The sequence below is a fragment of the Quercus suber genome, unplaced genomic scaffold, assembly GCF_002906115.3.
Source record: "Quercus suber isolate HL8 unplaced genomic scaffold, Cork oak 2.0 scaffold_5, whole genome shotgun sequence".
Classification (NCBI taxonomy): Eukaryota; Viridiplantae; Streptophyta; class Magnoliopsida; order Fagales; family Fagaceae; genus Quercus; species Quercus suber.
Window position 1 is genome coordinate 2667433 of NW_027069471.1, and position 18376 is coordinate 2685808.

The 18376-nt window shown below is 34.3% G+C and overlaps 3 protein-coding genes across 7 annotated transcripts in view; all 3 read left to right on the top strand.

Annotated features, from left to right (window-relative positions):
* LOC111998939 (short-chain dehydrogenase TIC 32, chloroplastic) overlaps positions 1 to 7278 on the top strand; it is a 46719-nt gene extending 39441 nt beyond the window's left edge. For 2 of the 4 annotated variants that reach the window (XM_065772396.1, XM_065772402.1), the window contains exons 2-8: positions 1450 to 1681; positions 1928 to 2004; positions 2370 to 2523; positions 3557 to 3635; positions 5041 to 5125; positions 5556 to 5602; positions 6776 to 7278. In XM_065772396.1, coding sequence (XP_065628468.1) covers positions 1450 to 1681; positions 1928 to 2004; positions 2370 to 2523; positions 3557 to 3635; positions 5041 to 5125; positions 5556 to 5602; positions 6776 to 6934 — 833 coding nt within the window. In that variant the 3' untranslated portion in view covers positions 6935 to 7278. The remainder of the gene's footprint in view (positions 1 to 1449; positions 1682 to 1927; positions 2005 to 2369; positions 2524 to 3556; positions 3636 to 5040; positions 5126 to 5555; positions 5603 to 6775) is intronic. The other 2 variants (XM_065772387.1, XM_065772391.1) reach the window with 1 other exon arrangement.
* Positions 7279 to 7638: 360 nt separating this feature from the next.
* On the top strand, positions 7639 to 9391 carry LOC111998969 (uncharacterized). Its single transcript, XM_024031095.1, has 2 exons — positions 7639 to 7703; positions 8908 to 9391. The coding sequence occupies exons 1-2, from the start codon at positions 7639 to 7641 to the stop codon at positions 9389 to 9391; spliced, it is 549 nt and encodes a 182-aa protein (XP_023886863.1).
* Positions 9392 to 12459: 3068 nt separating this feature from the next.
* Positions 12460 to 18288, top strand: LOC111998938 (short-chain dehydrogenase TIC 32, chloroplastic). 2 transcript variants are annotated; one of them, XM_024031051.2, is made up of 8 exons: positions 12460 to 12685; positions 13594 to 13825; positions 14847 to 14926; positions 15314 to 15467; positions 16028 to 16106; positions 16531 to 16615; positions 17473 to 17519; positions 17864 to 18288. In XM_024031051.2, the coding sequence occupies exons 1-8, from the start codon at positions 12580 to 12582 to the stop codon at positions 18038 to 18040; spliced, it is 960 nt and encodes a 319-aa protein (XP_023886819.1). In that variant the 5' UTR covers positions 12460 to 12579; the 3' UTR covers positions 18041 to 18288. The 2 variants fall into 2 exon arrangements, with proteins under 2 accessions (XP_023886819.1, XP_065628452.1); XM_065772380.1 differs by having other exon boundaries at positions 12654 to 12743.
* Positions 18289 to 18376: the final 88 nt, after the last annotated feature.

Below are 18376 nucleotides of genomic sequence, written 5' to 3' on the forward strand. Positions count from 1 at the left end.
TTAAATGAGTTTTAATGGGTAAATGAGTTTTATATACCCAACCCAATTATGCCTACCCTAAACCCACCCATTTGACACTAATAATTGGGTTTGGTTGAATTTGGGTTAGAAGCAATGAGTTAAATGAGTTTTAATGGATAAATGAGTTTTATATACCCAACCCAATTATGCCCACCCCAAATCCACCCAAACACACCCATTTGACACCCCTAGTCTTGAGTTGAATAGAAAGTAATGACCCATTGAAATCAGATTGCGCATGGGAATTCCTTCTATTTTTTTTTTTTAAAATAATTAATCTTAGATTACTATGTCATGTTGGTTGGTTGAAGTTTTGAATAATCCTTAGCAAGGTTTTGTCAAGCTACCGTGTTAATATTTGCCTAATCATCAGTATATATCATCATCAGCTCTCTCTCTCTCTCTCTCTCCAATGTGAACTTGAGTAAATCTGCATTGTTATTTAGATTATTTGGATGATTTTGAGCATCATGAATTGCATTACTTGTTTCCTCGCCCTTTTTTTTTTCCAAACCGTTTGGGAAAGATGACAAATGCATCTATGTTTTCTTTTTTTCTGATACTGAATATACCTTGTCTTTGTAGTCAATAATTAAACATTTGATTATATTTTACTTAAGAATAAGTATGATTGTTGTTTATTTTTGGAAAAGGTTATTTGGAAAAGACATGTTTTCATGGTGGTATATGAGGATGATTATTTTTTGATAAATACTAGCTAAGAATAAAAACTAAAAAGTGTACCCCACCTTAAAATGAGACAAACTAAAAATGTACTAAAGCAACTGAAATTAAGACCCATTAATTGAAACTGTATGAGGTTCCAAAAAATGAGAAAAATTACAGTTCCAATGGCAAAGAGACATGCCTCATGGCAAAAAAAAGTAAGGTAGGACAAAGGGAGGACTCAAAAGGAAAAACCTGAAGAGAAACCCCCAAACCAAAAGAGGTGATTTTGATTATGAACCTTGGCAAACCCAAATTACTGTTTGTGAAACAGCATACCTATAATAGGATTTTTCCGTCTTGCATAACTTTGAATTAAGGCAGACTTGTTGCTAACAAAGTAATTATATTGTTATAATGAATGAACAAAGTCAACTGGGGTTCCCTGCAGGATTTCATTCTGCTTTTCTAAGATAGCAATAGAAGCCATAGTTACTTGTTTGATCAGTTGATTACTTGTCTAGATAAATATATAAGAGTCCTAAGTTCTGAACTATTTAAACTTGTGGAATTGAAATCTATTTATGTGGTCTTTGACATAATGAGAATTTTCTGTGAATGCTTGCCGTAGATTTTAGTTAACAGTTTCACAAAAAAGTGCCAGCATTTTAACATCATTTTGGATATATAATTATATATTTTCAAAAGCATCTGCTACATGCACTTAACTGTGTGCTTGCTGCTTGTGGACACCAATTACAGGAGCATCCAGTGGTATTGGCACTGAAACTACGAGGGTTCTTGCATTGCGTGGTGTCCACGTAATTATGGGGGTCAGGAATATGGTTGCTGGTAAAGATGCTAAAGAAGCAATAATTAAGGAAATCCCTACAGCTAAAGTCGATGTCATGGAGTTAGATCTTAGTTCAATGGCGTCTGTGAGGAAATTTGCATCAGATTTCAATTCATCTGGTCTTCCTCTGAACATCCTAATGTAAGATCAAAACTGAAGTTGTAATGGTAGCTGCTATTCCACATTTTGCTTGTACTAGCTTAGATGTGTCTTACTATTGCACTGATCACCCCCCTCCACCCAAACCCCAAACCCAAAACACAAAAAACCCCTCTTCTCCCCCCAACCCCAAGTCTACATCCTTGAAAATAGTTGTGTATGTCTCTTAAGCATCCTTAGTTCAAGGTATTATACAAGAAGTATTAATTTTGTCTTCTTTGTTTTAAGTAACAATGCGGGAGTGGGAACACCGTTCATGCTCTCCAAAGACAACATAGAACTACAGTTTGCAACGAATCACTTAGGTAATGTTGCATTTATCACAGAATATTTTCTATTAAATTAATGTTCTCTGACTGAATCCAACCATTCCCCCCCCCCCCCTCCCCCCCCCCCCCCCCCCACTCCCTCTTGTGAAAAATTCATTTCAGTCTAAGTTGTTTCCAATTTTGAAGTTTTGAGATACAATTTGGTAGTTCTTTAAGTTTGGAAATTTAATTAGAATAAAAAACCATCAAGAAAGCAAGATAACCCCCCTGGCCATATTTTTTTTTGCACATAGAATCGGGTGACAGTTCATACATAACACATATATAGTCTATTTAGATGCATCAATTGAATAATATGGGAGCAGGCTAAATCCTTATTTTATCTTTTATGGTACTTGCAGGTCATTTTCTTTTGACCAATCTTTTGTTGGAGAACATGAAAAAAACATCTCGTAAAAGTGGCAAGGAAGGAAGAATTGTCAATGTGTCCTCAGAGGGTCATAGGTTCTCATACCGCGAAGGAATCCGTTTTGATAAATTAAATGATAAATCTGGGTAATACTATTTAGCCATAACCTAAACTGTCATTTAATTCTACTTTATGATAGTATTCCATGACCATCAGCAAGTCAGCACTTTAGTGTGCTCAATTAGTTCCTTCGGAAAAAATTACAAGTGTGTCTCTGATCTAAAAGCCGGTGCTCCTCATTTCTTACATCCTCCAAAGACCTGAAACTCCCAAATTTTGTGGTTGTAGCTCACTGCAAGAGCCACTTATTAAGTTTCTAGAGATTTTCCTCATCATTTTCATTTTCATTTTCTATGTACACAGCTGACCCCCAAGTTTTGAGAATATGGCTTTGTTATTGTTGTTGTTGTTGTCATTTTTTCATTTTCTAGATACATAATTTATTTTAAATGGATTGCTTTTATATGCTACACATCTATCTCATTGATATTATAGCCTAAAGATCATTTCTTATTGTCAGTCCCTTCAAAGTGAGGACTTAGGAGGGCTGATATGGTAAAAAAAATTTATTAAGTGGTCATTTTCGATATTTGAATTTGCACACATGCTCTTCACAGACTGAGATTTTTACCATGGTATCAGTCAGTAGCCTTGCTTTGATATTCTATCCTGCTTGACAAAATAGATCATGTATCATCAAGTCAATTATAACACTACCCAAAAATGAAGAGAAGCTTTTTCCCCTTTAAGATTTGACATAATTCATGACTTATCAAGCTTTTCCATCCATGATAGTAAGTTCAATTTCGGTGGATGCATTTGTTAACTAATTACCTAATCGTAGCAGTCTTATTAATTGTTGGATCATCCTTATATGATGTGAATCAAAAACATAATTGTTAAGAGTTCAGGGTCTGATAAGTATGTTACCTTACATATCTAAAAGTGTCAAAATGAGGATTTAAATAATGTGTTGTAGTCACATTGGATTTGACACCCATCTGTGTACTTCTGCACATTCTAGTTGATTGGTATATTAAAATGTTGTGTTTCATTATGAAGGTATATGTTGACGAGAATTTTCCATGCATTTGTGTGTTTGGGCTTGCTTAAGTACAGGTATTGCAGTTTTGCTGCATATGGCCAATCAAAGCTTTCCAATGTTTTGCATGCGAACGAGCTTGCGAGAACTATCAAGGTATATAAACTTCTCTGCAATAGCAGTGAAATAGATTATCGATTAACATTAAAAGAGTTCGTGCAGGGCACTCTCTTAAAAATTTACTGAGTTTTAGGCAACTGTATAAGCTCAACATTATTGATAGCTATCATGTATGATCATTAGCTCACTCTAAGAAACATTATCCCAAATGTTTTACTTTTAAGGATCTCATGTTTTATTAGTATCCTGAATTATAAAATTCATTTTGAAATTTCTTTGTCATCTGATACATATTTCAGCTATAGATTCTTATCTCTGCTATTCTCTATTCTTGCTAAAGCAACTGACTCTTGGTATAATGATCAAACATATTATTGGATTTCCCAATGGATTTATCTGTTCCCTGCTTCAAAGTGTAGAATGAACACTGAAAAGGTAGCAGGTTTTTAACTATATAGCTACAACTCTACAAACTTATGCATTGGATAAAGTGCTTCAGTTATCCATTATTGTATTTTGACTGGTGAGCATATAATTTTTTTACAAGTCCTTTATTAGTTAGTGACTTAATGGTACTGTGGTTCCATTCTTTATTAGTTTAGATAACCGTAAGCCTTTGAAGGGAAAGACCATAGTGAATTGTTAGGAAGACAAGGTGAGGGTTTATGTGGACCCCTTTGTACCTTTTATTTTGTCTGCAGTGTAAATCCTTGCTCTATGTAGAATGCAAGCCTTTTTTTTTTTTTTTAGTAAGTATTATGAAGAATGCAAACCTTCGATGACTAACAGGCTATCTGGCCCATAATTAATTTGAAATGCTTCTTTAATCCAATGATTGTCTTCTGACTTCTGAGCATTTAATCATTTTTTGAAGCCTTTATTTAGTTACTAACTTAAGAGTATCATGTTCATTCTTTGTTAATTGAGGTATCCACAAGTCTTTGAAGAGAATTACAATGGTGAACTGCAAGGGAAACTTCAAATTGACTGTCAAGAGTCTTGTATATTGTGTATCAAAATAAATATATTCACTGTGCACTAGCAGCATATGCTTTTCGAACAACTGGAATATATTTGTGAAATGTTACCAATGAGAAATGAACTTTCTGAAGTGATATTTTTCTGAAGTTTTTTATTTGTTGAACCTTTTACCTACTCCTGCAGTTTAGACATGAACCTGCAACCCACTATTAACAAGTAGAGATCACACCAATGTTATTCATATTCTTCGTATCATTCATCATTGTCCAATTACCTGTCATAATTTATACACCCTTCCCACAGAAAAGGAAAAAAAGTCCTTGACAGAGCATTGAGAATATCAGCTTTACATATATTTTTCAGACATATAAATACACCTATACATACTTATCACACTGTCCGTATGAAGGTGGTCATGTTAAAACAGAATCCATAATATCATTGGTTGTTTCTTCGGCAGGATGATGGGGTGGAAATAACTGCAAATTCACTTCACCCAGGAGCAATTGCCACTAATATTTATCGGCAGAGCAACATTATGACTGGTACCTACTTTAATGAATGTCGTTCTAACTTTTATGTGTTTTTTGGTATTATTGGGCTGAAGATAGGTCACTTGCATTGAAAAATGTCAATGCAGGCATGTAGTATAGTAATATGTGCTGAAACTGTATAACATTGAACAAATTCCGTATTTTATTTCAATCCTATGGACATTTGCTTCTTTGACAAAACATGGCCATACATGTAAAAAACATCTTGACATAAATTTGGAAATTATGCAGCAGTTCCTACATGTTTTCATGTATTGCCTTTTCTGTTGTCCTTGAAACCACTTTGCTAAAGATGTTTTTGTTGTTTGGGACCCCAATTCTTGACTCCTTTTCATAAATGTAGATGGTCTTGACATGGAGGTGTCCTACATTAGCATGTGTAGATTTGATATATCATACATGACTACTTATTTTGATGCAGGTATTGTTAATACGCTTGGTAGATTTGTGCTTAAAAATGTTCAGCAGGTAAGCAGTATTTTAATTGGATCTGTTAGCTTAATCAATTAAGACGTATGAATCTTGTGCACAATGCACATCATGCAGAAACCACAATAAGGCGTTCACGTTGGCTTTAAATTTTTAATCAATTTTCTGTTGAATAAGTAATTGATTTATTTATTTTTTTTTTTTTTAAAGTTTTGTTCTAATCTTGATCCTTTTGCAGTTTCTTAATTTTGTCTATGATGAATGCCAATGAAGGAAAGGGGTTATTTTTTTTGGGGGGGGGGGAGGGAGGTGGACCTTTTATACTCTTTCTATCCCTTATTTTTATTCTTCCATTTCATTTTAGGATGTCCCAAAATATGGTCCTCTTTGAAAAGTTAATGCTTTCCCAACTTATCCTTTACGTATTTTGAAAACCTGGAGTACAGGATTTTTTAAAGGACAAAATTTAGCTACAAAATCGATTGTAGTCTTAGGCTACAAACTCACTTAATATCTTTTTATTGGAAGTGAATTTTGACAAATCCACCATTGGATTGAATCTTCTTCTTATATCCTTTATGTTTGTAAAATTTCAAGAAAATTAAAGATCAATAGCTACGTCATCAATAAATTTTTAAATTGCAAATTGTTGTAATTTAAAATTATGCATAAAATATAAGATTATAGATTATATAGTAAATGATATCTGATTGACACAAAAATTGACATGTGCATTAAGAGCGTAAAGAACATGTAATTCAACAGTTAGATTTTCAAAATATGCAGTAATATCTATTTTATTAAGTGAGTTTATAGCCTAAGGCTACAACTAATTTTGTAGCTAAACTTTGTCCTTTTTTAAACTCAACAATCTTCTGTTTGTTGTACAAAATTGTTTTTACCTTGAAAGCACAATATATTTATTCACAATGAAATTACTTTTCTGTCGAAGTTATGCCACATAAAATTATATTAGCCTTATTGTGCAAGATGTCATTACCATTATGGTGAAACACTGAAACATGCCTTGTCTGATAATGTTAATTGCTCATGGTCTTAGCTTCCACCAGAATGAATAAAATTTTGAAGTCACTTCACAGATATTCTACCTCTGCATGGTTTTGGTAAATTTGAATATAAGCATTCACTATCAATATATACATAAATTCTTGCTTCTGATTTTGATGTTTATGATCTCAAATATGATCATAGGGAGCTGCGACAACATGCTACGTGGCACTTCATCCTCAAGTCAAGGGGGTGAGTGGCGAGTACTTTTCGGACAGTAACCTATCCAAGGCAAGTACACAAGGTAGGGACAGCGAGTTGGCAAAGAAACTCTGGGATTTCAGCATGAACTTGATTAAATGATGTTCCAGTATTCATCACAGATTGCTATTCTTCTTTGCTAAGACTATATAGTTAAATAACCTATTTCAAGCACATTTGTCATGTCCTTGTATCTAAATTCTGAAAGAATTCTAGCAAAATGTATACTTAAGTTCTGATTTCATGCCAAATTAAGACATGAATGTTGAAAGGTGTAGTAGCTGTGTTTATCTGTATAGTACTTGCCATATTTTATTGGAGCTTGACAATTCTATGATCAAGCTTTCTTTGTGAGGGTCAGATGTTGATTTGTGTTATTCTTTTATGTTAAACCAATTGGTGTTGTATAAATGTATTTATATTTTATGCCATTCTAGTTTATTTAAGCTAAGAGTCTTCTAGTTTATTTAAGTTAAGAGTCTTGTAGTTCAACTAGTTGGCATTTTATTAGTTAGCATTTTTTGATGTTTCTAACGAAGTCATCTTGAATTTAAATCTCTTATTCCCCAATTATTGAATTTTTTTTTTTTAAAAAAAAAGCTTATTTACCTTTGCAACCTGCCAACCCCAAGTCTATACATATATATATTGAAAAAAAAATTATATTCCATATATATATTTTTTTGAATAACTCAATATTTTATATTCCAACGGTTCAACGGAAAAGTTATGCTCCAAATGCAACCTACTCAACCAAGAAATGTACTAAAGCTAATGTGGATAGGGCATGGATCAAAGGTGAACATATGGGTGGGCCTGGCGTAGTATACCAGGATGAAAATAGGAACTTCCTTGCTGGATGGAAAAGGAGGTGAGAAACGTCAAGCTTTTGAACCCTAAAAAATAAGGTGTGGAATGCTCCAAAAACAACGATAGTTATAACGGGGGAGGGAGGATTTGAACTCTAGATGTCTCTATTAGAAATACCAGGAGGCTAACTAGTTGAGTTATAAAGCTCTAGATAAAGTTATGAAAGCTTAAAATAGTGGAAATAACTAGCAATCCAGGAACATTAAAAAAAAAATGGTAAGGAATTAGGCTTCTCTTGGTTTGTTATTGAAGGCAATGTTAAGGGAGCAATTGAAGTGATTAATGGTGATAAATAGGAATTCTTTTTGACTTCACTATACATGAAAAGAGGAAAAAGGAGGACTTAAAGTTCACATTTGTGCCGAGGATTGAGATTTTTTTTTTGGAGAGAGTTTCAACTTATGGCATCCGCTCTTAATGATAGCTCTTTATTATTATACTAAAACACCAATTAGTTTTTGGTGTAGGCGGGATTGAACCTCATATCTCTTATATAACCATCAGAGACTTGACCAATTGAGTTAACTGAAACCCATAAAGGATTAAGAAATCTTATAAGCTAAAATGTTGTGGAATGAAATAATTTCATTATTGTAGCCTTAGGTAGTAAAACATATTATGAACAGTTAAATTACGAATGGAATGGACAACATGACTAATATAAAAATAGAATCAAATATGCATAATTAAGAGGAAAATTTTGAAAATTAAAAATGTTAAAATCAAAATAACTCATAACTTTAAATAATAAAAAATAGGCGAAAAACCACTTTTAGTCCCTACATTTCCTGGCGATTCTCATTTTAGTCCTTACATTTTATTTTTCCCGCTTTTAGTCTTTATCCTGAAAAACGCTTCCTGTTTTGGTTCCTGCCGTTACATCAGAAACGAAGAAAACTAACGTGACAAATGGCAAGAATAAATAATGCTAATTTAATGTCCATGTGGCATAAATTAATAATAAAAAATATTTTTTGGCATTAAAAAATATTACATCAGCATATAAATTAAAAAAAATTAATTTATTAATTTTAACTAAATAAAAAAATTAAAAACAGAATCAAAAATTAAAATTGAGATCTAAGTGTATGAACACAAACTTAAATCTCAAACCCAGAAATTAAAAAAAAAAAAAAAAAAAAAAAAAAAAACAAACCCTTAGATCAAAGTATATCTTGAACAAGACCAAAAAAACATAATTCCAGATCCAAGATCAAAGAAAGAAAAAACACCCACTTTGGTGGTCAATTTCAGCGCCATTTTGTTCTCGGCGCTCAGTCTCTGGCTAAAGCCAGAGCTTCAAAAACTCATTCCACGAAAATCTCTCTAGCCAAACAGGCTGTAACCGAAGTCGAGAAGGCGATCGAATTGGATCCGAAGGACACTACGGCTCACATTCTAAAAGGCTTGGCTCTCGATCTCCAGGAGTTCAAGACCTCGGCACTCGACTCGCTCAATGAGGCTCTGTCTCCGCTCTGCGTGAAGTTGTTGACCGGGAAGGACCGAGGCGATGCGTTTTTCAAGCGAGCCAAGTTGAAGATGGCAATGGTGGCTAAGGCTCGGTGCGACGGAGAGAAGCAAGTTGACTCAATGGTGGACGATTTGAACGAGGCGGTGAGCCTGAGCTCGGATAATGTGAGGGCATTTTGTTTATTGGGAGAGTGTTACGAAATGAAGGAAATGAATTAGGAAGCTAAGAAGGCTTACGAGCAGGGATGAACGCAGGATTTTAAGTTTTGGGGAGCGAAATTTTTTTTTTCAAATACGCATTCATATAGTATTAATAAACTATTAACCGAGACAAATACTCAAAAATCATTGTTTCTTAATATATTAAGATACAATCATCTACTAATAAAAATAAAAAACACGAAACACTATTGTTTCTTTATACAATCATCTATAAAAAGGGAACTCGACGCTCTTTCAAATTTTCAAAATCATCTACAATTGAATCCAAACTAAATGTCGAAGCTATATCCTTTTCAATGTACAACATCAAAGAGTCCGTCAAAAAATCATCTTCCATTTTATTTCAAAGGTTAGTTTTGACAACTTTCATAGCTGAAAATGCTCGCTCTGTAGTAGCAGTGGAAACTGGAAGAGTAAGCGAAAAAAAAAAATTTCAAATATGCATTCATATAGTATTAATAAACTATTAACCAAGACAAATACCCAAAAATCATTGTTTCTTAATATATTAAGATACAATCATCTACTAACAAAAACAAAAAACACGAAACACTATTGTTTCTTTATACAATCATCTATGAAAAGGGAACTCGACGCTCTTTCAAATTTTCAAAATCATCTACAATTGAATCCAAACTAAATGTCGAAACTATATCCTTTTCAATGTACAACATCAAAGAGTCCATCAAAAAATCATCTTCCATTTTGTTTTGAAGGTTAATTTTGACAACTTTCATAGCTGAAAATGCTCGCTCTGTAGTAGCAGTAGAAACTGGATGAGTAAGCACAAGTCTCACCATTCTATAAACAAGTTTGTAGTGTTCTGAATTTTTAGTTCTCACTAACCATTGAGACAACTCAGATAAACTTTTCAATTCTTTGAACTCTGGATCCTGAACTACATTATGCTTAGATAAACTTTTCAATTCTTTGGTTGGCCTTATTTATAATTTATGTCTTTGGGTTGTCTCCATCTTTTTGACACTGACCCACTAACCTAATGAATTCACCACCAACACTATAAATTTATTCCCTGCACTACTAACAAAAACTTTTCTTTAAGTTTTTAACTTTATCTTCTTCTTTTTTTCTGTCACTTGCCCGTTGCCCAACCTCACTTGTCCCTATTATGCCTAATGAACAGTCAACAAAGAAAAAACTAATCTCTACAAACTCACTCTTTGTCTCTCTGTCTCTCTCTTATCTATATAAACAAAAGAGAGAGTCACAAACACGGACAAAGTCACAAGGCCAAAAAGCCAACAAAAAAAAAAAAAAAAACACCACAGGCAACAAGCTAGCAACACAGATTCAAATATTCAATTCACAATCACCAACATTTAGTTCCAATTCACAATCACAATCACCAATACCACAAGTCCACAAGGCAATATCAGATTCTCAAATCACAAAGTCACAAACATTTTGAAGTTGAAGGAAAAGATAAGAGTAAATACCTGTGAACTGTGAAGGCTGCAGCGACGAAGCTAGGCTGAGCAAATCGAGCAACCGGCGTGGGTGGCAGCAAATGGGTCTCGTGACTCTCGAGTCTCGCTGGTGTGGGTACTCCGTACTAGAAAATGGGTGAGTCTTAAAAAATGCCAAATGGGTGAGTCCGTGAGTGGAGTGGCCGAGCGGGTCTCTGCTCTCTCAGTCTCAGATCGAGGATCGAGTGTCGTCGGCGTAGGTCTCGTTGGCGTGGGTCTGTATCGCCTCTCCCTTTCCCCTCTCTCTCTCTCTCTCTCTTTTCTTTTTTTTTTCCTTCGTGTTTTTGGTTTGCTCTTTGGGTCTCTGCTCTCTCAGTCTTAGATCAAGGATCGAGCGTCATCGGCGTGGGTCTGTATCGCGGCTATCGCCTCTCCCTTTCCTTTTTTGTTTTGTTTTTTTGTTTTGTTTTTTTTTTCTTTTGCTCTCTGTTTGACTAGTGAGAGTTGGAGCTAGACTAGTGAGGGCTGAGAGCTGAGTTTTTTTTCTTTTTTTTTACATGGACTGGCCGGAAAATGTGGGCTGGGGACTAGCCGAAAAATGGACTGGCTGGATTGGGCTGGGGGGGTTCATGATTTTTGGGAGGGGGCCTGAGCAAAAAACGTAGGGGGCCCAAGCCCATTTTTTTTGGTTTTTTGAAAATTTTACCTGCTAAAAAAAAAAAAAATTGAGCCAGGGGGGGCCCGGGCCCCCTTTAGGCTCAACGTGGGTCCGTCCCTGCTTACGAGGATGCGTTGAAGATCAAGCCGAAATTGACCACCAAAGTGGGTGTTTTTTCTTTCTTTGATCTTGGACCTGGAATTATGTTTTGTTGGTATTGTTCAAGATATACTTTGATCTCAGGGTTTTTTTTTTTTTTTTTTTTTTTTTCTTCTTCTTCTAGGTTTGAGATTTAAGTTTGTGTTATTGTTGTTCTTGTTCAAGACACACTTAGATCTCAATTCATATGATTTTTAATTTTTGATTCTGTTTTTAATTTTTTTTATTTAGTTAAAATTAATAAATTAATTTTTTTTAATTTATATGTTGACGTGGCATTTTTTAATGCCAAAAAATATTTTTTATTATTAATTTATGCCACGTAGACATTAAATTAGTATTATTTATTCTTGCCGTTTACCACGTCAGTTTTCTCCGTTTCTGATGTAACGGTAGGGACCAAAATGGGAAGCGTTTTTCAGGATAAGGACTAAAAACGGTAAAAATAAAATGTAAGGACTAAAATGAGAATCGCCTAAAAATGTAAGGACTAAAAGTGACTTTTCACCTAAAAAATAAACTTAAATAAAAATTTAATTGAATTATTTGGTTTCACATGTGAGTGCGACACTTACAAGACCTAGGTAGATACCCAAACAAAAGAGCAATGCTATATAGTATATACATAAAAAAAATTAAAAATTAAAAAAAAAAAAGACAACATTTTTAACCTCTATTGATGTGTTAAATTTGTACCGGTTCTCATTTAAACCTATCACTAATATCATTTTTCTATTTACCATTAACATACTTAAGTTTTGTCAATTATTTTATTTATTTTGTGTTTATAGACTTCTCCAAACAAAATCGATGAACGAGGGCCTACAAGCCCAAAAGAAAAAAAGAAAAAAGAAAAAAACATTTGCATTTGAGCATTTCCCCACGAAAATAAAACAAAATACAATCAGTTACTTTGCGCAGAGAGAGAGAGAGAGAGAGAGATGTGGTTGTTTAACAGAAAAGGGCCATCTGGGTTTTCAGCTTCTAGTACAGCTGAGGAAGTTACAGAAGGGATTGATGGGACTGGTCTCACTGCCATTGTCACAGGTCATCTTTTCATCTTAGCAGAAAAAGGAAACAACAATAATAAGTCCAAAAGAAAAAAGTGGGTTTTGTTTAAAGTTTTCGTTTTTCAGTGCGTTGTTGAGGTTCTTGTAGACTCTTTATTTTTATTTATTTATTTTAATTTTTCAGTGCATTGTTAAAGTTATTTCTGTTTGTGTGAGTGTCATTAATTTATTCACAACTCCTGATATTAGCTAAGCTTGATGATCAATATGATTTCTTGGTTAGGTTCAACAGCAAATTTCATGAATATGTGTGATGCTCAAGAGGGTTTGTGCCATGCTTACTCTTATGTATGCTCATATTATATGTGTTTTGGTCATGGACACAGTTTTGGTGTCCAGACATGGGAATAGTTGTGGTGAACATGGCAAGCACCCCAAAATCTGGATTTGAGAAAATATTTATGTTGTGTGTGTGTGTGTGTGTGTGTGTGTTCATGTTCTAAATTTACTTCATTGAACATATACTCTAACATGTAATCAATTTAGACTAGTAGAAGGCAGTATGCCAGTATATTAGCAATTCAAACAACAATTTTGATAACGGTTGTTCGGCGTGCCCTTGAGCATAGACTCCTTATTTATTTGGGTAATCCCATTTGTATTCTACAGATGTACTTGGGTTCCACCCCTTGGCATTTTGGTAACACACACACACACACACACATTTGTGGCTTTATACATCATGGATCTTTATTGCATTGCGCCATTTCAATTGACAATTGTGTGATAAGATGTCTAGTTTCTATATCTTCATATTAAGGGCATATGATGCATATTATTGCTAGCGAGCGAAGCCCATGAAGTAACAGTTAGCCGGATGGGCATTGCCTTTTTATGAGCATTTGTGATACATCACTTTGTCATTTTGTGGTCCTGTCTTCGCAGGAGGATCAAGTGGTATTGGCACTGAAACTGCACGTGTTCTTGCCTTGCGTGGTGTCCATGTTGTTATGGGTGTTAGGAATATGACAGCTGGTAGGGAGGTCAAAGAAGCAATGGTCAAAGGAAACCCCACTGCTAAAATTGATGCTATGGAGTTAGATCTAAGTTCGATGGCATCAGTAAGAGAATTTGCAGAAGAGTTCAATTCCTCGGGTCTTCCACTAAGCATTCTCATGTAAGATGACTGGAAATAGGATCAGCTGCAATGTATTGTAATTTACATCCTCTTTTTAAATCTGTTTTTACGTAGTTATATATCAGCATTGATCTCTGTATTGTGTGTGTGTGTGTGTGTGTGCGCGCGCGCGTGTGCGTGTTTGTGTGAATACATGTGGAGTGTAGACAGTTTATTCCAATTACTGCATGTCATGCTTGGATTGGTAGAATCCCTGTTGAGCTTGGATAGAGGTCAAGCTATATCTGGATTCAGCTATTTCTTTTAAAGCTTAGTTAGTGTTGGTCTCATCACAGTTGAGACTGTTAGCTCAAACAAATTTTCTTTCTGTAAAACATCTAAACCTACTGACAAGTTTATCTGTTGACCATACAAAAAGATCTGTTACTCATTTAGAGAATAAAATCTAGTTCATGATCTTAGATTTGAGGAGGAAAATGCATGTTAGTATTCATGCGTGCAAGTCTGGTGTAATCATTTCTCTTACATGTTTTATTTGAGAATGGTGATTATAATTTATATATCATTAACATTAATTATTATGTCACTTTCCAACGCTTTTACCTTTCATTATAATTCCTAACAGATTCCACACTGCATGTTAACCTTTACCAGGAGTTTTGTACTTTATTTTGTTTAGTATAACTAGATCTGCAGAAAACCTTCTTCAACTGTTAGCAACCTGCTGATACCAAACCTGACGCTGCTTGAGCTTGGCTTCTGCCGAGACTGAGGTTAAATCTCAGGGTCGGGCTTAATTTGCATAGGATAGTGAACAAGCTAATTAGTGCGTAGAGTATGTGTAACTTGTTTGCTTACTAATTACCACTTCCTTCTCTCTTTCTGTCTACACATTCATGAATGTTTGTGTGTATGCTCATATACATGTTACATATGCATATGCACATATATATTGTCTCCAGCTTGCTTATTATTACTTATTAAATATCAATCCATTTTTTGTATGAAATAAATATTCAAATTGCATAAAATTATCAGAGTGATTTGTTTTCCTTGTAAGTAACAATGCAGGAGTCATGGCAACACCATTCATGTTTTCCAAAGATAACATCGAACTACAATTTGCAACAAACCACCTAGGTATGTTTCATTCTCTTATGCAATATTTTGTGTGAAATTAAATACATTAATTAAGTGGTAGCTTTCATCCTGTGCTACTGAGATGGAATTTATTTGGACTTTCAACCATCACTGGTGATTGTTTAAGACTGAAAAAGTATTTAACTTTCAGTGCTTCCTTCTGAAACTTGATTCAGAAATGCTAGAGGCTTTTTTGACATTTCCCTGAGATGGTTTCAAATGTAATGATACAGCTGAATTGCATATCATCTATTTCCTTTCATTCCGTCTCTTTTTGTTTTCTCAATGACAAGGAATGAAAAAAAAGGCAAAAAAAATCAACTGGGATAATTGGATTTGTAAAATGTTACTCTAAAGCGAATACAAGATAGACTGTATTTTTTGCAGGTCATTTTCTTTTGACAAATCTATTGTTGGAGAAAATGAAAAAAACAGCACTTGAATCTGGCAGAGAAGGAAGGATTGTGAATGTCTCTTCACGCCGTCACCAATTTTCATATCGTGAAGGGATTCGGTTTGACAAAATCAATGATCCATCAGGGTAACACTGCAACTATTCTGAGGGCATCCTGGATATACTTTTAGAATATTGTTTTCCCTTTTGTCAGAATGCTAAGTTTGAGTTGTGTGCCATTGTGGTTGAGAAGTAGTCTGTCAACTATTTGCAGACTTCACATCTAGTATGCATTTCTCCCAAGAGGGTAACTGGTAAACTTGGCAAAATAATGTCAAGAAGCCACCCCTCCACTCAGCCTGTGGCCAAAGAATCAGGCAAAAGAAGTAATGAACTTCAGACTTCTTATAATTTATTAAGATTCTTCAGGGGGGGTTGGGGTGGGTGTCTTCCTTTTCCAGTCTCCCATATGAAGTAAAAAAAATATATATATATATATATATAAAGAAGAAGGGGGAGAGGCTTGGTGTTTCCATTTCAAGGAAGAAATAGGTCAATTTTGTGAGTATGCTCTGTGTTTCTTTTCATGAACTATTTGAGCTTATTATGAAGACATACAGATTGGAGTCAGTTGTAACATGTAAGGTTTTTATTCTTAGTCTCTTTTTTCAGAAAATATTAATCAAGCCAGCTTTGTTTATCTACAGATATAACGGTTTATCTGCATATGGTCAATCAAAGCTTGCTAATATCCTGCATGCTAATGAACTTTCTAGACGGCTAAAGGTATTCCTTGTTCATGGATATCAATCAATGTGGAACAATATATTCTAATAATATAAAAATATCAGATAAACGATAACATTGTATAATGCCCAAAGAATCCCTATCACTTTCATACTGTCATTTTTGGATGGCCTTTGCTCATAAGCAATAGTGGGAAAATGGAAATTTTGTTATTGAAAAAAATAAAGAGGGATGATAAGGGAATATACTTCCTCTAATGCACTTTCCAAATGCGGCTGAAACTGGCAACATGAAAGTTGGCTTGATGGGATATGTGGACCTTTTTGTCCCTATCACTTGTCACACAAATCAGTACCAATAAAGCTCATAGTTAAGTTGTAATGGTAAATACTGATACAGTACAAAGCAGGAAAATGGTAGTTCATGCTACAACTGTAATTTGCTATCATGTTTCTCCTAACAGGAAAATGGGGCAGAGATAACTGCAAATTCAGTGCATCCTGGAGCAGTTGCTACTGATCTTTTCCGTCATCAAAGCTTTGTCAGTGGTAATTGCTTTACTGTTTATGATGCTTTATAAACTTATAGTTTTCACATGAAAGAGATATATATTCCTCTGGTTTCTTTAAAACAACAGCTCATCGGTTGGAAAAATTATGTCATATAAAAGTACATACTAGTTGCATTGATTCAGGGATTTCAACTTTTAATGTTAGGTACATCTAATATGTCTCCATGGTTTCATTTACTGTATTACTCCTGTACAGGATTAGAACTACCCTAATGGAAAATGATAAATTTGCCAAAAAATTAAAGTGTTAAATTGGTCAAACCATCCTCAACTATGGATCTGATCTCATCTTTACAAAGGCCAAAGTCCCCATATTGAACTGTAAATAATGATGCCCAAATGCATAAGCGAAATTTCTGGTCACATAATGCTTTTGAAGTAGCTTTTTTTGAAGTGTATGAAATGCTGGGACATGTTTGAAGAAGATTAAAATAAAGTGCTGTAAAATTAGAAAATACAATGAAGGCTAAATGAAAATTCACCTAAAGATATGTGTGTCGCTTCATATTCAGGCTTTTTCTACATTTTAACAAATAATCTCTATATGCACGTCTAGTATTCTTTTTGCTCACAATTTTGGGTTGATTGTGCAAGGGATAAATGGAAAACATAATTAGGGTGAAACTATATATTTTTTTTTATAGCACAAGATTACAAATTGCAAAAACACCAAAATTTAATCCATCTCAGAGGAAAATTCACCTAAGCTTGATATTAATCCTTTGTAGAATCTATGCTATAATTAAATGCACAACACTTTTTCTTCTTTTGCATCATTTAACGAAAGTTGTTTGAGTTTGTCATTTGATGGTTTCTCATTTTGGTTTGGCGCAGGTCTGATTGGTCTTCTTGGTAAATATATGATTAAAAATGTACAACAGGTAATTTTGTACTTTACAAATATGAGAAAAGTCGTTGTAGCATTGTATTTTTAGATGCGTATTCCTGTGGTTATTAAAATCTACAAAAATTGATTTTTTTTTTGGTTCATTTTTTGTTGGAGATGAGATGTACTGGTAAAAGAAACTATTGCAGTTGGATTTTTTTCCCTGTTTTATTATGATGTTAAATACTTTGATTTCAACCAAAATGTGAATGTTACAATCAAAAATTTCTGTCCTTTGCAATTAATCTGTCACACACATGCAAATTCAACCAGGATGGGTGGATTAATGCTTGAATTATGATGTGAGGTTCTCCTTATGGTTGATATGATTTGGTATAGGGGGCAGCAACAACATGTTTTGTGGCATTGCATCCACAAGTTAAAGGGGTTAGTGGCCACTATTTTGCAGACGGTAACAAAGTTGAAGCAAGCCCCCAAGCTAATGATTCTGAGCTGGCGAAGAAACTCTGGAATTTCAGCTTGAATATGATTGACAGATGTACTCCTGTTTCATAGAGTTTATATACCTTTTGATTTATAATTTATGTATTAAAAATTCACACTAACTTGTGTTTTCTACTCACTTAAGAGAGAAAATATGTATGCTATAATATATTTGTGAATCTGGAAGACCTATTTATCATTGTAAATTCGTAAGTCATTGTGACGTACAAAGGAAACCCTGTGTGGCTTTTCAGGGCAAAGAGGAACCACCCGGGTTCTTCTTTCCTCTGATGAGTAAACCACTATGTTCTGTTGGGATATGGATCCTCTTCATTTGAAATGAATTAATTTTATTGTTCAGATAAAATATTACAAATCATAGGTGAATTCATGTGGTTTACAAATAAT